This window comes from Diceros bicornis, chromosome 34 (genome assembly GCF_020826845.1).
Source record: "Diceros bicornis minor isolate mBicDic1 chromosome 34, mDicBic1.mat.cur, whole genome shotgun sequence".
NCBI lineage: Eukaryota > Metazoa > Chordata > Mammalia > Perissodactyla > Rhinocerotidae > Diceros > Diceros bicornis.
The window spans coordinates 30,338,426-30,356,510 of record NC_080773.1 but is presented as its reverse complement, the minus strand read 5'-3'; the positions used below and the strand labels follow the sequence as shown (position 1 = coordinate 30,356,510).

At 40.2% G+C, this 18,085-nt stretch overlaps 3 protein-coding genes across 3 annotated transcripts in view; 1 reads left to right on the top strand and 2 right to left on the bottom strand.

The window, feature by feature from the left end:
* The window catches only part of LOC131397344 (zinc finger protein 677-like), a 30,599-nt gene extending 22,047 nt beyond the window's left edge, over nt 1-8,552 (bottom strand). The window contains exon 1 of the mRNA XM_058530145.1: nt 8,415-8,552. The gene's annotated coding sequence lies outside the window, so the exon portion shown is untranslated. The remainder of the gene's footprint in view (nt 1-8,414) is intronic.
* LOC131397312 (zinc finger protein 208-like) overlaps nt 1-18,085 on the bottom strand; it is a 649,542-nt gene that overhangs the window by 613,354 nt on the left and 18,103 nt on the right.
* LOC131397326 (vomeronasal type-1 receptor 4-like) lies at nt 15,393-16,334 on the top strand. Its single transcript, XM_058530126.1, has one exon. It carries the CDS (start codon nt 15,393-15,395, stop codon nt 16,332-16,334), a length of 942 nt encoding a protein of 313 aa, XP_058386109.1.

Below are 18,085 nucleotides of genomic sequence, written 5' to 3'. Positions count from 1 at the left end.
CTTTGTGGCTCAATCCCAGTGAGGGAGGAGGAGACAAGCAGGAGATGAGCTCACAGAGGTCCTGGAAGAACAGATCAGGGAGGCCCGGGGTCTTCAAACATTGTTCTCCCCCATCCCAAGTGAATTCTAGAAATCACATCACATATTCCTTCAACCATCTTAAGTTAATATCTAGTTCTTTCTTTAATTTACTTAAAACACATATAAATAATATAATATCCTGTATATTTGGAAAACATGTCAAGATGGTCACCTAGGCCACAGGGAGTAAGACCCTGCTCTTAACTGAGATGTGGAGGACTGCATGGGGAACACAATTAGAGAGTTCAGGGGGTCATGTCTGGACATTTTCAGGTGGAGATGCCTATGAAACATCCCAGCAGAGACGTCAAGGATACAGCTAGACAACAGGAATCTGGAGTTCAAGGGTGAGGTCTGCACTGAACATGTGAAATTGGGAGATGTCAAGGTGTTTAAAGCCATGAGACAGGATGATATAAAAAGTCACTGGGTGCAGAAAGAGAAGAAAGGAGGTCCAAGACTAAGCTATGGGGTACTCCCATAATTAGAGACCAGGGAGTTGAGGAAAAACCAGCAGAGCAAACTGAGAAGTGAACAGACACGGGAGAAGGAAGGTGAAAGACAGACAGATGATAGATAAGATTTATTTTTAAATAGTAGAATGTCCTAAAAGCCAAGAAAAAAAGTGTTTAAAGGAAGACAGAGTGATCAACTGTTCAATGTGTTGTTGACAGGATAAGATGCCAACTGTGAATTAACCACTAGATTTAGAAATGGGAGGACAGTACTGCCTCTGACAAGTATCAATGGAATGATAGATGAGGAAATTTGACTGGATAGGGTTCAAGGGACAATCATAGGCAAGAATTGAAGACAGAGTACGAACAAGTTTTTAGTGTATTTTGTTCTGAAATGGAGCATAGAAGAAGGGCTCTTATTACAGGAGACAATGTAGTTGAGGATTTTTCTCTTTAAAGATGAGAGAATGCAGTGACTAAAAAGGCTATGTTTTGTTTTGTTAAAGTTGGGCTATACCACCATCTGAGTATGACGACCAAAATAATTCCCTAGGGGTAAAAAATGACATGGTGGCAGAAGGATGCAGTGTCATCCTGAGACAGTGAGGGGGTCTGGAACAACGGCACAATCGCAGGGTGGGGAACAGCTAGGTGCAGGGACAGACTACTCCCAGTCAGCAGTGAAGCAAAAAACCCAGGTGGCCCAGCAAGAAGATCTCTTCCCATTGCTTCCAGGTGCTCAGAAAAAAGGTCTTTGGCTGAAAGTGAAGATGGGAAAGGAGGAGTTGGACTTCTGAGAGGCTCCAGAGGAAATGGCATGGAATAGGCCAATAGGGAAATTCCAGAGGAGCTGGGCCAGGAATCTGAAATAAGACCAGGCAACTTGGGTTTATGTCTTCCTCCAGCTGAGAGGGGGACAGACACAAAGCAGGCAGAGTTGGATGAGAAGATGGTGTGCAGAAGCAAGGAAGTCAAGTGTTGTGAGGAAATGATTACATGAATCCTCTGTCTGGTGGCAATTAACTTGCATGGCTATTAGTAACTGGAAGGTTTAGCTGTCACCATCTTTTAAAATAACCTGGATGACGCAGGCAATTATATTCCATTGGTTTACAATTTTAATCCCTAGGCAGAGGGAACAAAGCCTGCCATGTAGTAGAGGCTCCATATGCACTGAATGAATGATTGACGGCTTCTGGCATGGGCTTCACGCTGGAGGATAATGTATGCAGGGGTCCTAGCTCTGCTTCGAAGGGTCTTCTCACAAGTGAGGGCGGAGCTGGCCAGGGGCTGCAGAGGATGGCAGAGCCAAGAGTCCCTCACTGAGACCACTCTCCTCACCCACAGCAGGTGGGAAGGGCACATGTAAGAAACGTGGTGAGTTGATTTTGTGGGGTAGCTGTCTTGGGCTGAATGCACCCTTCTTTATTGCACTGGCAATAAAGAAGCCTGAATTCTGCAGAAAGAGGAGAGTCCTCTTGGCTGCTGAGACCCATTGATGGAGATTTTCCCGATGTCTAAGATTTCTGATTTTGCAATGACGTTTGGCTGAAACATTTGCAGTCCCCAAATTCTGGCTTGATTCACTCTAAGATTGTACAAACTGATAAACAGCAGGAAGTGTGTGAACACAACAGCAAAGGAGAAGTCGGAAGACTCGAGAGGGGACAAAGGAGAGGCACAGACAAAAGGAGCTTTCTTCATCAAGTCACCTACCTGGGGAAGCCCCCACTTTGCCATTCCAGAAAAGATAAAGGACGAACGCGGCACTGTGTATGTAGAGTGCGTATGTGTCTTCAGTAGAAAGAATCCTTACCCTAAATGTGATCCCTTTTATCACCCACTCTTTAGTAACTGCTGAGCGCAGGGTCACTTGGTGAGAACATGCACAGCTTCTCCTTCCTCAAGTTCAGGAATCTCCCTCCCATTACTGGGACTTTAAGCCCTGTAAGGGCAAATAATAATCAAATAATAATGAAAATAATAACAATAAAATTATCTCTGGTACAAAAAAGGAATGCGACTTTCCTCTCCTCTCTTTTATTGGAGCATTAACTGAAAACAAACAAAAAACTCTTGCAATTACAAATTCTTTGTCTGCTCTATAAGCTTCTAGCCAGTTTAATGGCCCAAGAATGTTTTTCTCAAGGATCTGGGAGCCATCTCTTTGAAATGTAAATACCAAGAAAGACTGTGCCCCCACTTCCCCGTCCAGGTAGAAAGGTAGAAGTTTCACTTAGGTACCTGTCACCAAGTTGTAAATCTACCTGCTGTCATATACTTGCTGCTGTGAGAAGTTTTATTTTCCCTTTGAATGAAGACAGTTTAACACAAAATGGCCACTGCAATTACCAGGATAATATAGGATGAACTATGTTTGACAAACAGTGCTGTCAAGTCCTCTTACTTGAGGACTAATAATCACTTATCTTGAGAACATGTACATAATGGGTTCTATCTGCTTGGCTATAAACAACGGCGAGATTTCTTTCTCCCTTTGCAAACTTTTCGTGGATCCTCGATGATGGTATCATTCTTAGGTTTAATGCTTATTCAATAATAAAACTTTTTCTTTCTCTTCAACTCTTGTGGAAAGGTTTTCTGGGTGGCGGGAAATATTTTTTTTTAGCTTTAGTTTTACTTGAGTTTTTAGTTGTATTTTCCCAGTGCCTCCCAGTGTTTGCGTTCCTCTCTCCAAACTCTCCCAGGACCTCCTGACCTCCCGCCTGTTGGAGAAATACCTTTGTTCCATATTTAGTTTAAAACATCTTGTTCCTCTGCTCCTCAGCTACCTTGTGACTGTGTGTGTGTGTGTGTGTGTGTGACTGTCTGTCTGTCTGTTAGGAAGGGCAGGGGGAGGCCAACACAGAGAAACCAGCACTGGCCTGGCCACAAGGAAGTAGTAGCTGCATCTTTTCCTCAAGGATAGTCCCAAGGATGAGCCTTTGAGCTGCAGATCACTGTGGCCGTGTCTGCCCTCTGATTCCTGGGACAACGTGCCTGTAGAGTCAGGGGCCCGTACAGCCTCTCCCCAGTTGTGCCCAGAAAGTTACCCACAGTAAGTCCTCCCTAACAATAACAACCTGCCACCTGAGCCTTTGGCACCACTACTTCTGCTCTGGACACTCTTACAAGCTGCCACGGGGTCCAACACACTCCCCAGAGACCCCATAACGACCCCTCTATTCTGCCATGAAATCTCACATCTCATTCCAGGACCCAATAACTCAGGCTTGCTTGATGGAACAATAAACATAAAGATGCCCAAGGACCCACAACACCATATTTTCACCCACAATGACCCCATCCCATATGCAAGCACTTCGGTAATCTATTAAATAAAATGGAAGATGTCTCTAATGATGCACATACTCCAATGAGATTCCCACAACTTCCACAGAAGCACCCCAAATTGTCATCTGCAGTCTCCAAAATGCATACAAAACTTTGTTGACTTGCAACCCAACAGTGAGATTTCTCCTAAAATACCAACAAGTATCCCCCAAACGATCTCTGAGATTTTTCCTATAGTTCCACTATGGGTTGCATAACAAATCTTGTACCCACAAATGACCCTAGAAAAGTCACTGTGTGGAGTGGCTGGTGTGGTGCACCTCCTGGATCCACACCCTCAGAACCAAGGCACCCATCCCCTTGCAGACTGGAAGATAAAGGGCCAGAGACGTGATGACTAAGGAACAAGGGTAAGAGCAGGAACAAAGACCTGAGACAGAAAAGGTTCTGGAGTTTGGGAACAGAGAAAAAGCTAATGTGACTGGGTCAGAGTGGGCCATGAGAAGAGGGGAAGCTCCCAGGATGAGGATAGAGACACTGGCAGGGGGCCTAGTGATACAGAGCTGTGTGGCCTCAATGAGGAGCATGGATTTTTTTTTTTTTGTGGTAAAATGTACCTATCATAACAACTACCATTTTAACCATTTTTAGTGTACAGTTTAGTGACAGTAAGTACATTCACATTGCTGTGCAACCAACACCACCATCCGTCTCCAGAACTTTTTCATCTTCCCAAAACTCTGTACCCATGAAACAGCAACTGCCCTCTCTCCCCTAGCTCCTGGCAACTACCACTCTATTTTCTGTATCTATGAATCTGACTACTCTAGGTACCACACATAAGGAGAACAATACAATATTTCACCTATTGTGTCTGGCTTACTTCACTTAGGGTATCTTCAACGTTCATCCATGTTGTGGATTGTTTTAAAACCATTTTAAAGCTGAATAATGTTCCACTGAATGAACATACCACATTGTATTTATCCATTCATCCATGGATGGATATTTGGGTTGTTTTTATCTTTTGACTATTGTAAATGGTGCTGCTATGAATATGGGTGTACAAATACCTGCATGGGTCCCTGCTTTCAATTTCTTTGGGTATATACCCAGAAGCAGGATTGCTAGATCATACGGTAATTTTATGTCTACCTTTTTGAAGAGATCACCATATTGTTTTTCCACAGCTGCTACATCATTTCACATCCTTACAAGCAATACAAATTTTTCAATTTTGCAATTGTTTCAATTTCTCCACATTCTCTCCAACACTTGTTATTTTGTTTTTTGTTATACTAGCCATCCCAATGGGTGTGAAGTGTAAGCTCACTGTAGTTTTGATTTGCATTTCTATAATAATTAGTGATGTTGAGCATCTGTTCATGACCTTATTGTCCATCTATATATCTTCTTAGGAGAAATGTCTATATAAGTCTTTTGCCTATTTCTTAACGGTTGGTTGTTTCTGCTGTTGAGTTGCAGGAGTTCTTTATATATTCTAGATAATAATCCTTCATCACATATATGATTTGCAAGTATTTTCTCCTATACCGTGAGCTGCCTTTTCACTCTATTCATAGTGTTCTTTTATGCACAAAGTTCTTGCTTTTCATGAAGCCCATTTATCTATTTTTTCCTTTATTACCTGTGCTTTCTGGTCTCATATCCAGGAGCCTAGATTTGTCCTGAGTGACAGGAAGTCAGTGGAGCATTTAATGACAGGGATTGATGTGACCTACTTCAGATTTACTCCCGATGCAGAAAGAGAACTCAGAGAGACAGTCTCTCCATCTCTGAGCCTATGCTCTGCCTCTTTCCTAGTAGTTTTCATCACTGTTGTTGGGATGGGACTCCTTTAAGCTTCTAATTACAACTGTCACCCTCCTGTAGAAAAATGCCACATAGACACACATGCAATATTGCCAATCATTTCAGAGATCACTGTCACTCAGAATTCCTGGTCTTGTCCATTACCTCCACGTTGCAGGTGGGTTCACTGAGGCCCAGAAGGAAAGTCATTTCACCAAGTTATCCTTTCCCAGAAGGAAAGTCATTTCACCAAGTGGCCTAGATGAGGCAGTGGGCAGTTTGTCCTTATCATCTCCTTCCCCTTTTAAAAATTTCAAGATCATCTTTAATATGCCTGAGCAAAAGAAACTTCTGTGGTTTTAATCGCATTGATCCCAAGTATTTACTTTCTCTTTTCCAGGAAGTTACAGTGAAATATTTAAAACATATAAAATGATGGACACATACACTTTGGTGCTGAAAACTCCGAAAGCAAGTTAGCTATGGAAATAAGCTCAGGGCAAATTTCTTCACCATGAACAGATGAGCTCTGCTAGGACAAAGTTTCAAGTCAATCCAGCCCATCTTTCAACATTTTCAGAGAATGGTCAGAGGGACTTGAGGGAAACATCTACTTTGTAGCTCATAGCTCACTAATTCAACAAATCACAGAAAGGGAAGAAAAGAAGCTGTTGAATATCAGTCTAACTCACTTAACTAGGTTCTGACTGTTAAGATCATACACATCCTTATAAAGTGCACTTGAAATGGTCTAAAATTATTTCCTAAGTACCAAAGAATGTTCCAACATAAGATAAACAGTAGAAAGAATACAGAGCTTATAATCTGAATTTAGATTCACAATATATTTAAAAGGGAATATATTTAAATATATTTAAAAGGGACACAATATAGACACAATATAGTTAAACAGGAATATATTTAGACACAATATATTTAAAAGGGAAAACAATTTGGGATTTTTTTTTTTTAATCTAATGACTTCTGAGGTCAAAGTTTTAAAAAAAAAATTGAGACTACCTCATGGTTACAAAAGAGTGGTAAGAGCTAGTTAGGAGATGTCACCAAAGCTTATTTCAGAAGTTAGTAATTATTTACAGAAAAGCGAAAATTCAATATGCTAAGATTTATCTCAAGAGGCTTAAAAAAATAAACAATGAATTAAATGTAAGAGCCATAGAAAGAAAAAAGAAAATCCACCTAAAAGAAAAAAAGCGACACTTTTAATATCCCTTTAAAAAGCATCATGTAGTGACTTAGTAATTTTTGTCCCAGTTCACCTCCTTCATGCTCTCCCAGGAAAAGAGAAGAGGGTGACCTGTAACTGACTGAGACAAGTCTCTCTCCTCTGACTGAATAAGGGTTGCAAATGAAAGCTACCTTGTGATGCAAATAGTTATAAAATACACAAGCCTTATAAAGAGCAGTTTGGCAACCCTCATCCTCATCTGTATAACTGAAACAATTAAGCACACTTTAAAGTAAAAAGATTATAAGGCCACAAGTCAATATATCACAACTTGATCATCCATATCTCATCACCTCACTACCCATCCTGATCTGTCATCTTCTTTTTCCACTCTTATGTATTTCTGTCTGTCCACCTTTTTCTGCCTTTTTCCTTCAGTTGCTCTCTGCTGCTTTTCTCCCCGTGTTTTCCCTCTCAGTTTCTGCTCATTTGGTTTCCCCTCTCTCCTCCTCTGCTCTCTCTCCCCTTCTCTCTATTCCTTTCCCTATACTACTTGTTCCCTGAAACTTATTTCACTTTTTCTTTCTCATCAATCTTTCCGATTGTTCCCCATCTCCATACATTTCTCCCTCTTTCTCCTCCATCTCTGTGTCCCCTCTGCTCTCCCTGTCACATTGTCTTTCCTGTTACACCCCCTCTACTCCAACTCACTGGCACCCCCAGCTGGCTAAGCTCTCTGGGTGCTCTTTCTCCCTCTGCTCCGTCACCCTACCCTTCCTTTCCGTCCCTGCACTTGGCTGCCCCAACTCTTCTAACCACTCTGTCTGAAATGCCTGCTCTTTGTTGTCCCCACTTCTGCTAACCAAGGGCCCCTCCTCCCAGTGTGGCTCCCCTTCATCTCTCTGGAGCTCCTCCCTTTCCTCTACATTTCTCTATTTTCTGTTCTATCTTGTCTCACTCTCTTTCCAAGTCCCCCCTACATCCTCTACATTGCCGTCTGTTTATGGACCCTCTCGTTAATCTTTTCTCTCTCACTTTTCTACTTCTCCCTAATTCTCCCTGGGTCTCTTTCTCCTGATCCCCTCATCCTCTCGTCCTGCCGCTTTCCTGACCTCCCCTTCGCCCTCACCGCTTCCACAAGACCCCTGATTCCCGAGCAGAGGAGGTGACCTGCTCTGGTGACCCCTGTGATCTTCCGTCCTAAATCGCACCCCACTGAAGTGTGCTCATCAAGGGTATCGGGGCTCTTATTCCGTGAGAGGGATCCTCAGGAGGGCAGCTGAGTCCGCAGAATCCCAGGGCCGGGGCGGCAATCCGGCATCTATGGGCCCGAAAGGGGCGCGAGGCGCCAAGTGTTTCAAACCATCTCACAAGCTTTAAAGACGCGGGTGGGAGGGGCGGTCAGTGGAGGAGTTTAAGCAGGAAAACAACGCGCATGGCGGTGTCTACGTGGCGTGAAGGCCGAAACACCACTGGCAGGGACGGCCTGGCAAAGGTTTTAACCGGAAACGAACGCGGACCCCGACCCGGCAGCGAAGAGGTCAGGGTTCGAGACGTCTCACCGCAACGCCGGGACTTACCGCGGATATGAGGCGCGGGTCCCGAGATTTTAACGTCCGTAGTGACCCCGAGACCCCACGTGTGGGACTGTGGACAGAGACTCTCAGGTGTAAACCAGAAACAACGAAAAGCACAAACGCCACTGTCACCTTTGCGACAGCCGCTTCCGGGTCTGCACGACACTGCGCATGCGCGCTGCCGCAAGGGGTGGCTGGGCGGGACCTGAGCGGAGCGCTTCCGGCAGTGGGCGGGGCGTGAATAGCCGCCAGGGCTGGACGGGGCGGCGGGGGGGCGGGGTCCACCTGTCTTGTGGCGTTTGGAACTATTTGAGTTTCGTTTGTGTCGTGTGGAGCAGGGCTGCTTTCTGCCCACTTAAAGTTGATGTTTCAAATAGTTTAACGTAAAAGCTTAGAGTTGAGGGACCACTTTGTTCAGAGCTACGATGTTTACGTTTTAAGAAGTCGAAAACGGTTTCAGTGAAAAACTGTTTTGCGAAGAAGAGAAGTTTCTCCTGGGAGAGAGGCGAGCGGGCTGGGAACCGGGACCTCGTTGCATAGATGGTTCGATCCGGAGATATCTCCTGCAATTAGAATTTAATTTAAACAGTTTAATTAAGCAAGGAATGCACTTGTCTTGTGCAGGGGATGCAATGCAAAATGTTTTGCAATGCAAAACACTACCTGTGTGAAACTTGCCATTTCATAGGGACTTCAATCAGAATATCATTTCCATTTCTATTCCCCATTCATCCTGGCTCTATCCTGTGCTCAGTTCCAGAAAATTTCATAGGGACAAGACCTGGGGTGTAGGAGATGGAGGGATCAGGCATGTGATAATTTAGGTCACCAACTATTCCTTTAAAAAAAAGCAATAACTAAAAATAGATGTAAATTGCATTCTTTATACTTGTATTTATTCCACACGAGGTGAGTGATAAAACTCAAGCACCTTTAAGATAAACTTTTGTGACATCAGAATTCATTTGTCAATAATTTCTAAATATAATTTCATATGCACTTTACATTTACCCAAGAGTAACTAGAAAGTATTTTTTAGTAAAAAAATTGTTTTAAATTTTAGCTTTTTTGTTGGTTTTTATTTCTGAATTATCTGTCAGATGTGGGTATATACTCTGTAGAGTATATATTCTTTTTGAAGGCAATTGAATTTGTTTTCAACCAAAGAATACTTTTGCAATATTTCCAGAGGCATTTAATAGGGATGTCTGTTCCCTTTTGTATGAACTCTCAAGAAAGTAAAGCTAGATTATCAAATTTCCAAGGTCTCATTTTTACCTTCAATAATCTTTAAGGCAATATTGTAGAGTTAATATCTATTATGAAATATGTTGCTTTCAAATTCCTACCTGTGGAAGATTTCTCTCCAGTTAGAATTTCTTGATGAGATAAAGGGATTTTGGATAAAGTTTTTAATATATATTAAATTTATAAGGTTTTACTGCAGTGTACATTATTTGATGTTTATAAGTTTAAACATTGGTTATAGCCTTTTGATAGTCATTGTATTTGAATTACCTCATATTCAGTGAGGCTCGAACATTATTACTCAGAAAAGTTGTAAGATTTCATTCCAAAATTAATATTCTGGAATTAATATTCCATCCCTCAAGGATGGAATTTTGGATAAGAACTTGGCCACACACGTTGTATTTTTAAGACTTCTCTTAGGTATTTATTTTTTGATGATTAGTAATGTTTGACTCTTGGTTAAATACAATGCCCCATTAATTATAGTTTTAAGATCTTCCCCAATATGAATTTCTGATGATTAGTGAAGCTTCATCCTGTATAAACAACTTCCAAATACATTTAGTAAGTTTTTTTTCTAATATATATAACTGTGTTATTTTGTTACAGTGAAGAATGGGTCGAAACTTTGCCATCTTTATTGGAAATGTTGATTATGACACTAGGAAGGATTCTTTCAAGTTGTAAAACTAAGGAACCATTTTGATAGATTTCTTAACTTGAGTACATTTATAATCTGCCTCCTCAGTTTTAAATCTCTACAGTTCACCAAGATGTAACTGAAATCTAATCCAATCCTATTATCAAATGATTCCATGCATTTATTTCCTGCACATTAAAAAAAACTACAGTGTTGGGGATAGATTTGGGGATCTTTGGAAGGTAGATTATGTAGATTATGTTGTATTAGGTAATATTCTCAACCAGCCATGTCTGCACCAAAGAGATTTCAGCATGGACTGCCACATTCACAAGCAAATAAATAAGTGGATGGTGGAAATTTTCATCAACCTTAGAACAGTTGGAGAGAAGCGGATTATAGATGAAAGTTATGAATCCATTTGTTTATGGGGAGTTTTCTTGCTTGTGAAATTTACAAGAGTGAAATGAACATATTCATCAAAAAAAAAGAAAATATTTCCTCAAACACAGGAAGATTTTGATATGTATCTCCCTGTAATATCATTATAAAACAGATGCAAATTATTAAAGATTATTGAAGACTTTAAAATTAATAAAGATTTCAAAAATTTGAAAAACACAGGAACTCGTTTGACTTCAAAAAACCCAATCACCTCTGCATAAATTGGAATGGAGTTCAGCTCTGTCCCCTACTGTCAACAGTTACTGAATAAAATCTGCTTTCACTACTTTAATGTCCAGCTGTGTTTATATTTGACATCCCCATTGCAAGGATGTCTGTCAAACCTTGCCTTACATTGCCCCAGCACCCTCATTCTCAGGGTCATCCTTCACTTGCACCTGAATTCCCAACAATCGGGTTTCCTCAGCTTCCCACGACCACCATGATTATCCCAACCCTATAATCCTGCCCTTTGCTCCCAGGACCTTCAGCCCACTCATGTTCACTATCCTCCCTACTCCCTAAATAGCTTTGCTCACACTTTGCCTCCTGGTGCCCATTATCCCTCCAGCTCCCCTTCCTACCCTCCATCTATGCCTTGGACCACCACATACCCCACCCATTATCCTGCTCCATCTCTCCTTTTCTTCAACTCCTCATAGACATTAACACTCCTGAGCCTTTCATCCTTTCCTGCTCTTTCTCCACCTTTGTCCATTATCTCACCATACCCATAATCCCCTTTGTTTCCATGAAGCCCTATATCTCTAACACCCGAAGCATCCAATGTCTCCTGTAGCCTTAACTTCCTTGCACACTCTATCATCTTGTACCCTTAAACTTACCAGTGCACCTTTATCCCTCTGTGACATTAACCAAATTGCACCTTTGAACTATCTGTCCTTTTTCCTCTGTGGAAATTAATAAAAGAAACCTTAAAAAAATTGGAGTTGGAAAGGCCTATAAGGGGAGCTCTCAAGCCCTATCATACATCATCAATTACACAGATAGGAAGTGATAGCTTGCACCTTCAAAGAACTACAACTACCTTACTACCGAAGGGAGAGTTCTTTCCCCACCTAGCAACAGCCCAGCCAATGAGAAATGCTACAGCTCAGCCAATGAGAAGCAATTGCTGCCCTGAACAGTTACTTTCCCTCAATGGACTCTGGTTTAGAACAGCCATTCCCTACTCCCCCTTTTTCTCTATGAAAGCAAGCTCCCCTCCTTTGTTTTATGGATTTGCCTATGGTTCACCATAGCACACATGGCAAATTGCAATTCTTTTGGCTATTCTCAAATAAACTTATTTTGAAGGTAAAATAACAGGCAAATTTGTTTTTGAGTAGACACCCCCATTTCACATGCCCACATTTCCAGGCTTTCTGCACCCCCATATTCTCCCTATGCCACCCTTTCTTGTGCTATCATTCTTACCCTGCTCTATCACACACCTGTGCACTGTCACTCCCTCAATACTCTGTTTTGCTAAGTGTCTTAACCTAAAGTGGTGATGCTTACATCACTTTCTACATTTTGGACATTTTAATATCATGCTCATGAGTTGGTACAGAGTTGAAAAGAGTAAAAAAGGTGGACGAATAAAAGAAGTCAAGAAATACCACTATTTCATTCATTTATGAACACAATATCAAGAAACATATGCATATGCTGACTATGTAAGTTGGGTTTTTTTGAATGAAAATGAGTGTGTGAGTTTGAATGAGTACACATCATACAGAGTGTGTATTAATGTGTGTGTTTCTGTATAGTAAGTCTGTGGATGAGTGTTTGTGGTAGAATGCATGTGTGAGGATATACGTGCGTAAATGCGTGTGTATATGTGACTGTTTATTTGATTGTTTGATGTACTTGCATGTGTGTGTTTGCATCATTATGTGTATGTTGGGGTGGGTGGGTGGGTGGTTGGGTGGATGTACTAGAGGCTGTCCACCATTATGGCTCTAATACCTGAGTTGGACATTGAGAGACATTTGATAATGGACCTGGTTCAAATGTAGATTTATTTGTAGGAAAACCAAAGATTTGATTTGAATTCGTGTTTTATATTTCTTGATTAATTACAAAAGTAATCAGTGCCCATTACTAAAACATTAGAAAAAACAAGTGTATAGGAGTGTGGCAACCATTCAATGATCTTGAACTGGATGAGTAGCATTCATTGGCTTATCTGATATTTAGAGGAATGAGTTTTCAAAGGATCAGATCCTGGTGCTTTTATTCCTGCAGGCCTCAGAAACTTCTCCCTTTCTCTGGACATTGTTCTATTTCGGCCTCCTACCAGTACTGAGTGCTCAATACTAGTAAAGTATATTTTCCTACAAAGTTTCCATATGACTTAGACTTCCAAATTAATTGTCTGTGAATGCTTGACTTCATGTTCTTCTTTTTACTGTATTTTGAAAATCCTTCTCAGTTACTTTGTTTCCATTTCTTTGCTCATAACATAAATTAGGGCATGGCTTAGCGGTATGAAGATTCGGAAAGAATCACTTTTGGGGAGAAAGATTACTCAGGGAAGCAGAGCATCCAGTGAGACGCGTGTGCTTGGCTGCCAGTCCCTCATGTGTGAGACTCAGCATTTTCTGCTCCTCCATGTGAGGCCCTGTCTGCTCCCCAAATCATGAAAATCTAAAAGCCTTTCACAATACTTAAATGGTCTCTTTGGGAATGCTAATTATAAACTTGTAATTGGTTTTAGTAATTAGCAACTAGGAAAAAGTTTTTCAGAAATGGTCTCAGCTCCCCAAGCCTATCCTATCAATGCCATTACAGGTGAAATACTAATTAAACTTCCATGGGGAGGTGAGGTCACAGAATCACAAATCCATATCTGAGGGTCTGGCTCCCTCTCTCACACACACATACCTATGTCATGATCTTCACACTGAGCTCACTGTGCAGACAGAAGGATGGAGTCTATGAGTACTTTCTATTTCAGTCTGAGAGGCAGAGTCTGTAAGAGAAGTAGGCATTTCAGAAGATTCTTTTGGGATTGAAACTGATCCAGTGTGAAAACCCCACAGGAAGGAGAAATCATTCCTGAGGCATGAGCTGAACTAGTAAAGAGAAATAGGGGGCCTAGCAGTCCTAAACCGCTCTCCAATTGATTCAGATGTGATTAATGTAGTCCTCACCGAGAGTGATTGTTGATGTTTAATACAAACGATAATAAAAACTGATTCAGAAGGTGCTTAAAGACTGTATTTCTGAAATCAATTGCTTTCATCCTACCTTACAGGAACCATAGACAAAGTTGCCAGAATTACTAGAGGTGCACCTATAATACTTCCATGCTTGCAATAAAGAATAGGGTGAATCCACAGGAATCATCTAATCCAATGAAGAAACTGTGTATTTGAATGGAAATTGCTAGAATAGAAATGTTTTCTCTAGGAATATGAAGTGCTTAATGGAGACAGTAATTGTGTCTCTAGAAAACATCCATTGTCTGTGAAACTTTCTTCTTAAAGTTAAAGAAGCAACATTTAAGGAAAAGGTGGCTATAATTCTGCAATTCAGACAGAAGCTGTCAGACCCAAATGTATCTTGTGATTTATTCTCTGCTTTAAAAATATTCTAATATAAATCCAAAATTGTAAAATTTAAATTTATAAAATGCACAAATTTCCACTTGTTACATCTATTTTGTCTGTGTCTTACATATGAGTATCTTGCACAAACTTTGCCTCATTGCTAATAGTTTTACTTAAGTCAGATGTGAATGGATAGATGCTCTATGATTTGAAATTAGTAATAATTTGTTTTCTAACCCTAAATGATATTATCCTCTATTAGTGTTTCATATCCCATAGTTTAGGGCAGTACTTGAGCTTGTTCAATAATTCCTGTAATAGGCGCTATGGTACTTCTCTTCCTGGCGTCAAGGCAAATACATCTTTCCATTGCCATCCTAAGATTGAGCAATTCTTGAATTCATTAAGTCCAACTTGGTTATGGGGCAGGATCCTGCAATATTACACTGCAATCAGTGTGTCTACATTACCCTAAGATTTGTAAATATTTATTCATAATTGATATTGTCTCATAGAATAAAACTACATGTAAATTGAAACTTGTTACAACCAAAATTGAAAAATAATACACCAGCAAAGTAAGGTAAAATTACACAGAACAAAAACAAAACTAAATATATAACTAAATTATTCAAAGAATGCAGCTAACTTAACTAGCCATGTTAGTATAGCATGATGGTTAAATGCTCTGTCTTTGCAATCAGCACAGCCAGGTTAATACCCTATTTTCCCCTAAACAAAGTGTGAATTTAAACAAACACTTAACCTCTCTGTATCTATGTTCTCCTCATCATTACAATGAAAGTAATCATAGTGCCTGCCTCATAGATTTATGAGGAAAATTAAAAAAAAAGTTACCTCATGAATGGCCTTCATAGAAGTTGTCCATACATGGTAAATGCTCTTAAAGCTTTTCCCTTCCACTGTGGAAATCGTGTTAAGGAAAGAAAAAACTATACATATTTCTACAGCGAAACTAAGTGGAGAATATTTGATTTCAGTTGACATGACAAATGAAGCCAGTGCATCATATTCCCACACAGGATCCTTTGGTCCTGAAGACAATATCAGTCACTGGCAGCTGGCAGAATGGCCTCCAGGGATGTGGCATTAGGAATGATCTTCTCATCACAGACTGTATTCGGAATCCTTGGAAATTTCTCTCTTCTTCACCATTATCTCTTCCTTTACTCCACTGGATGTGGGTTAAGGTCCACCGATTTGATTCTCAAGCATCTGTTTGTAGCCAACTCTTCAGTTCTCTTCTCTAAAGGAGTCCCCCAGACAATGGCAGCTTTTGGTTTGAAAGATTTTCTCAATGATACAAGATGCAAACTTGTTTTCTATCTTCACAGAGTGGCCAGGGGTGTGTCCATCAGCAGCACCTGCCTCTTTAGTATCTTCCAGGCCATCACCATCAGTCTCAGGAATTCCAGATGGGCAGAGCTTAAACTGAAATCTTCCAAGCACATTGGCTCTTTTATTTGCTTGTGCTGGATCTTGCACACACTGGCAAATATAATTTTTCCTATGTATGTGACTAGCAAATGGAACAACACAAACACCACAGTGAAAAAGGATTTTGGATACTGTTCTGGGATACTTCCTAACAAAATCACACAATCACTACATGCAGCATTGCTATCAATCTCTGGTGTTTTCTGTTTGGAGCTCATGCTCTGGGCCAGTGGTTCCACGATTTACATCCGGTACAGACACAAGCAGAGGGTTCAACACATTCATAGAACCAATGCCTCTTCCAGATCCTCCCCTGAGTCCAGAGCTACTCAAAGCATCCTTGTCTTGGTGAGCACCTTTGTATCATTTTACACTTTCTCCACCATCTTCCAAGTCTATATTGCTCTTTATAACAATCCCAGTTCATTGTTAGTTAACATTTCTGTCTTCATCAATGAATGTTTCCCAATTGTTAGTCCTTTTGTTCTCATGATCCATGGCTTCAGTGTATACAGCCTCTGCTTTGTCTGGATAAGGAATACAAAATCACCTAATCTTATCAAAAATATATAAGGTTATGTTTTTGTACAATGTTCAGTTTTTATTCACTCATCATCACAGATCGGCAAGCGCAATTTTGAAAGTCATATTACAAGATAATGGTGAACAAGACAGACTACACCTCTGCCCAATTTGTTGGTAGTTCTGCCAAGTCGAATCTGACTCCTAGCAACCCTGTGTATAGCAGAGTGGAATCCTGCTTGATATGTGTATATATATATATATTTATTTTTTGGTGCCATCCTCTCACCTTTCAGCACTGTATCAGACAAACTTCCATTGCTATTTGTAGGGTTTTCACAGCCAATTGTTTTGAAAGTAGGTGGCCAGATCCTTCACCCTAATCTGTCTTAATCTTTAAGTTCCACTGAAACCTGTCCACTAACAGTGACCCTGCTGGCATTTGAAATACTGCTGGCATAGTTTTCAGCATCACAGCAACATGTAGCCACCACAGTATGACAACTGACGGATGCCTAGTGTTGATTCGTGACCAGGAAACAAACCTATGTTGTGGCAGTGAGAACACTGAATCTTCACTACTAGACCACCTTTCTGCCCACTAATAAAGCATAAATAGTAATAGCAATTGTAAATGTAATATTATGTAATTATTATATAGATACTTATGTAATTTATATTTTATTAATATTTGAAGTGGAGTAGCTCTGTGTCTATGAAATAATAAAACGGTAGGTCCTGACACAATCTAGATATTATGGGGATATCTTTGAGTGTATAAGTTTCAATTTGACATAATAAATTTATCCAGAAATTAACTGAGCATGGAATTTCTGGAAAAGTTCCAGGAAAAAGGAATAGCATGTGAGATGGTCATTCAAGAAACTGAAGAAAAAATGTTCTCAGGGAATAATGAAATAGTATGGAGTGAAGCTGGAATGGAAATCAGTTTCGGATAGTGGATGTATTGGGGTCCAAGTTACGAAATTTGTATGTTACATCCTTATAGAGATGGTAATCAGTTGAAATATAATTATATAGAGGAAGATAAATGTATAATTTTTTTTCATGTAGAAATGGTCAGATTAAACTGGAGTGGGGAAAAAGAGAGTACAAAGATGTTTTGGGTAATTTCAAAAAAAAAAGGTGAGTTTTGACAATTCAGAGAAACATGATGTCTGGGATACAATAGTATGGGTTTTGGCATCTGCAGAAAATAAATTTTTCTGAATAATGTGAAGAAGCCAATGGTCTTGTTGTAAAGAAAGATATTTGGGGGAGCACTCTCATGTCAATACATGAGGAATTAAGTGGAGCTTTTCACTAAACTCGGAGGAGCAGAGAAACTGTCACTTAGAGGAAGAAAGTCATAAATCCTTTGCGTTTATGTGGAGATTGTGGCAGATGAATTTCCATGGGAGCAAAATAGTTATTTCTCAGGTGTAGGAAAAATTTTAATATAGCTATCTCTGTATTTATATTATGAAGGTGATGTAAAGTATTAAGGTTTTGATAATTTGAAAAGCGAAAGAATTAGTTTGACATAATGGATATAGATATACTGAAACTTATGGCACAAAAATAGTCATGCACCGCATAGTGATATTTCAATGACAGACCACATATATAATGGTGGTCTCATAGATTATAAGGAAGCTGAAAAATTCCTATCACCTAGTGACATCAAAAGTGGTGTAATGTCATAGCACAATGCATTTCTCACGTGTTTGTGGTTATGCTGGTGTAAACAAGCCTACTGCACTGCCAGTTGTGTAAAACTATACCACACGCAATTATGTATA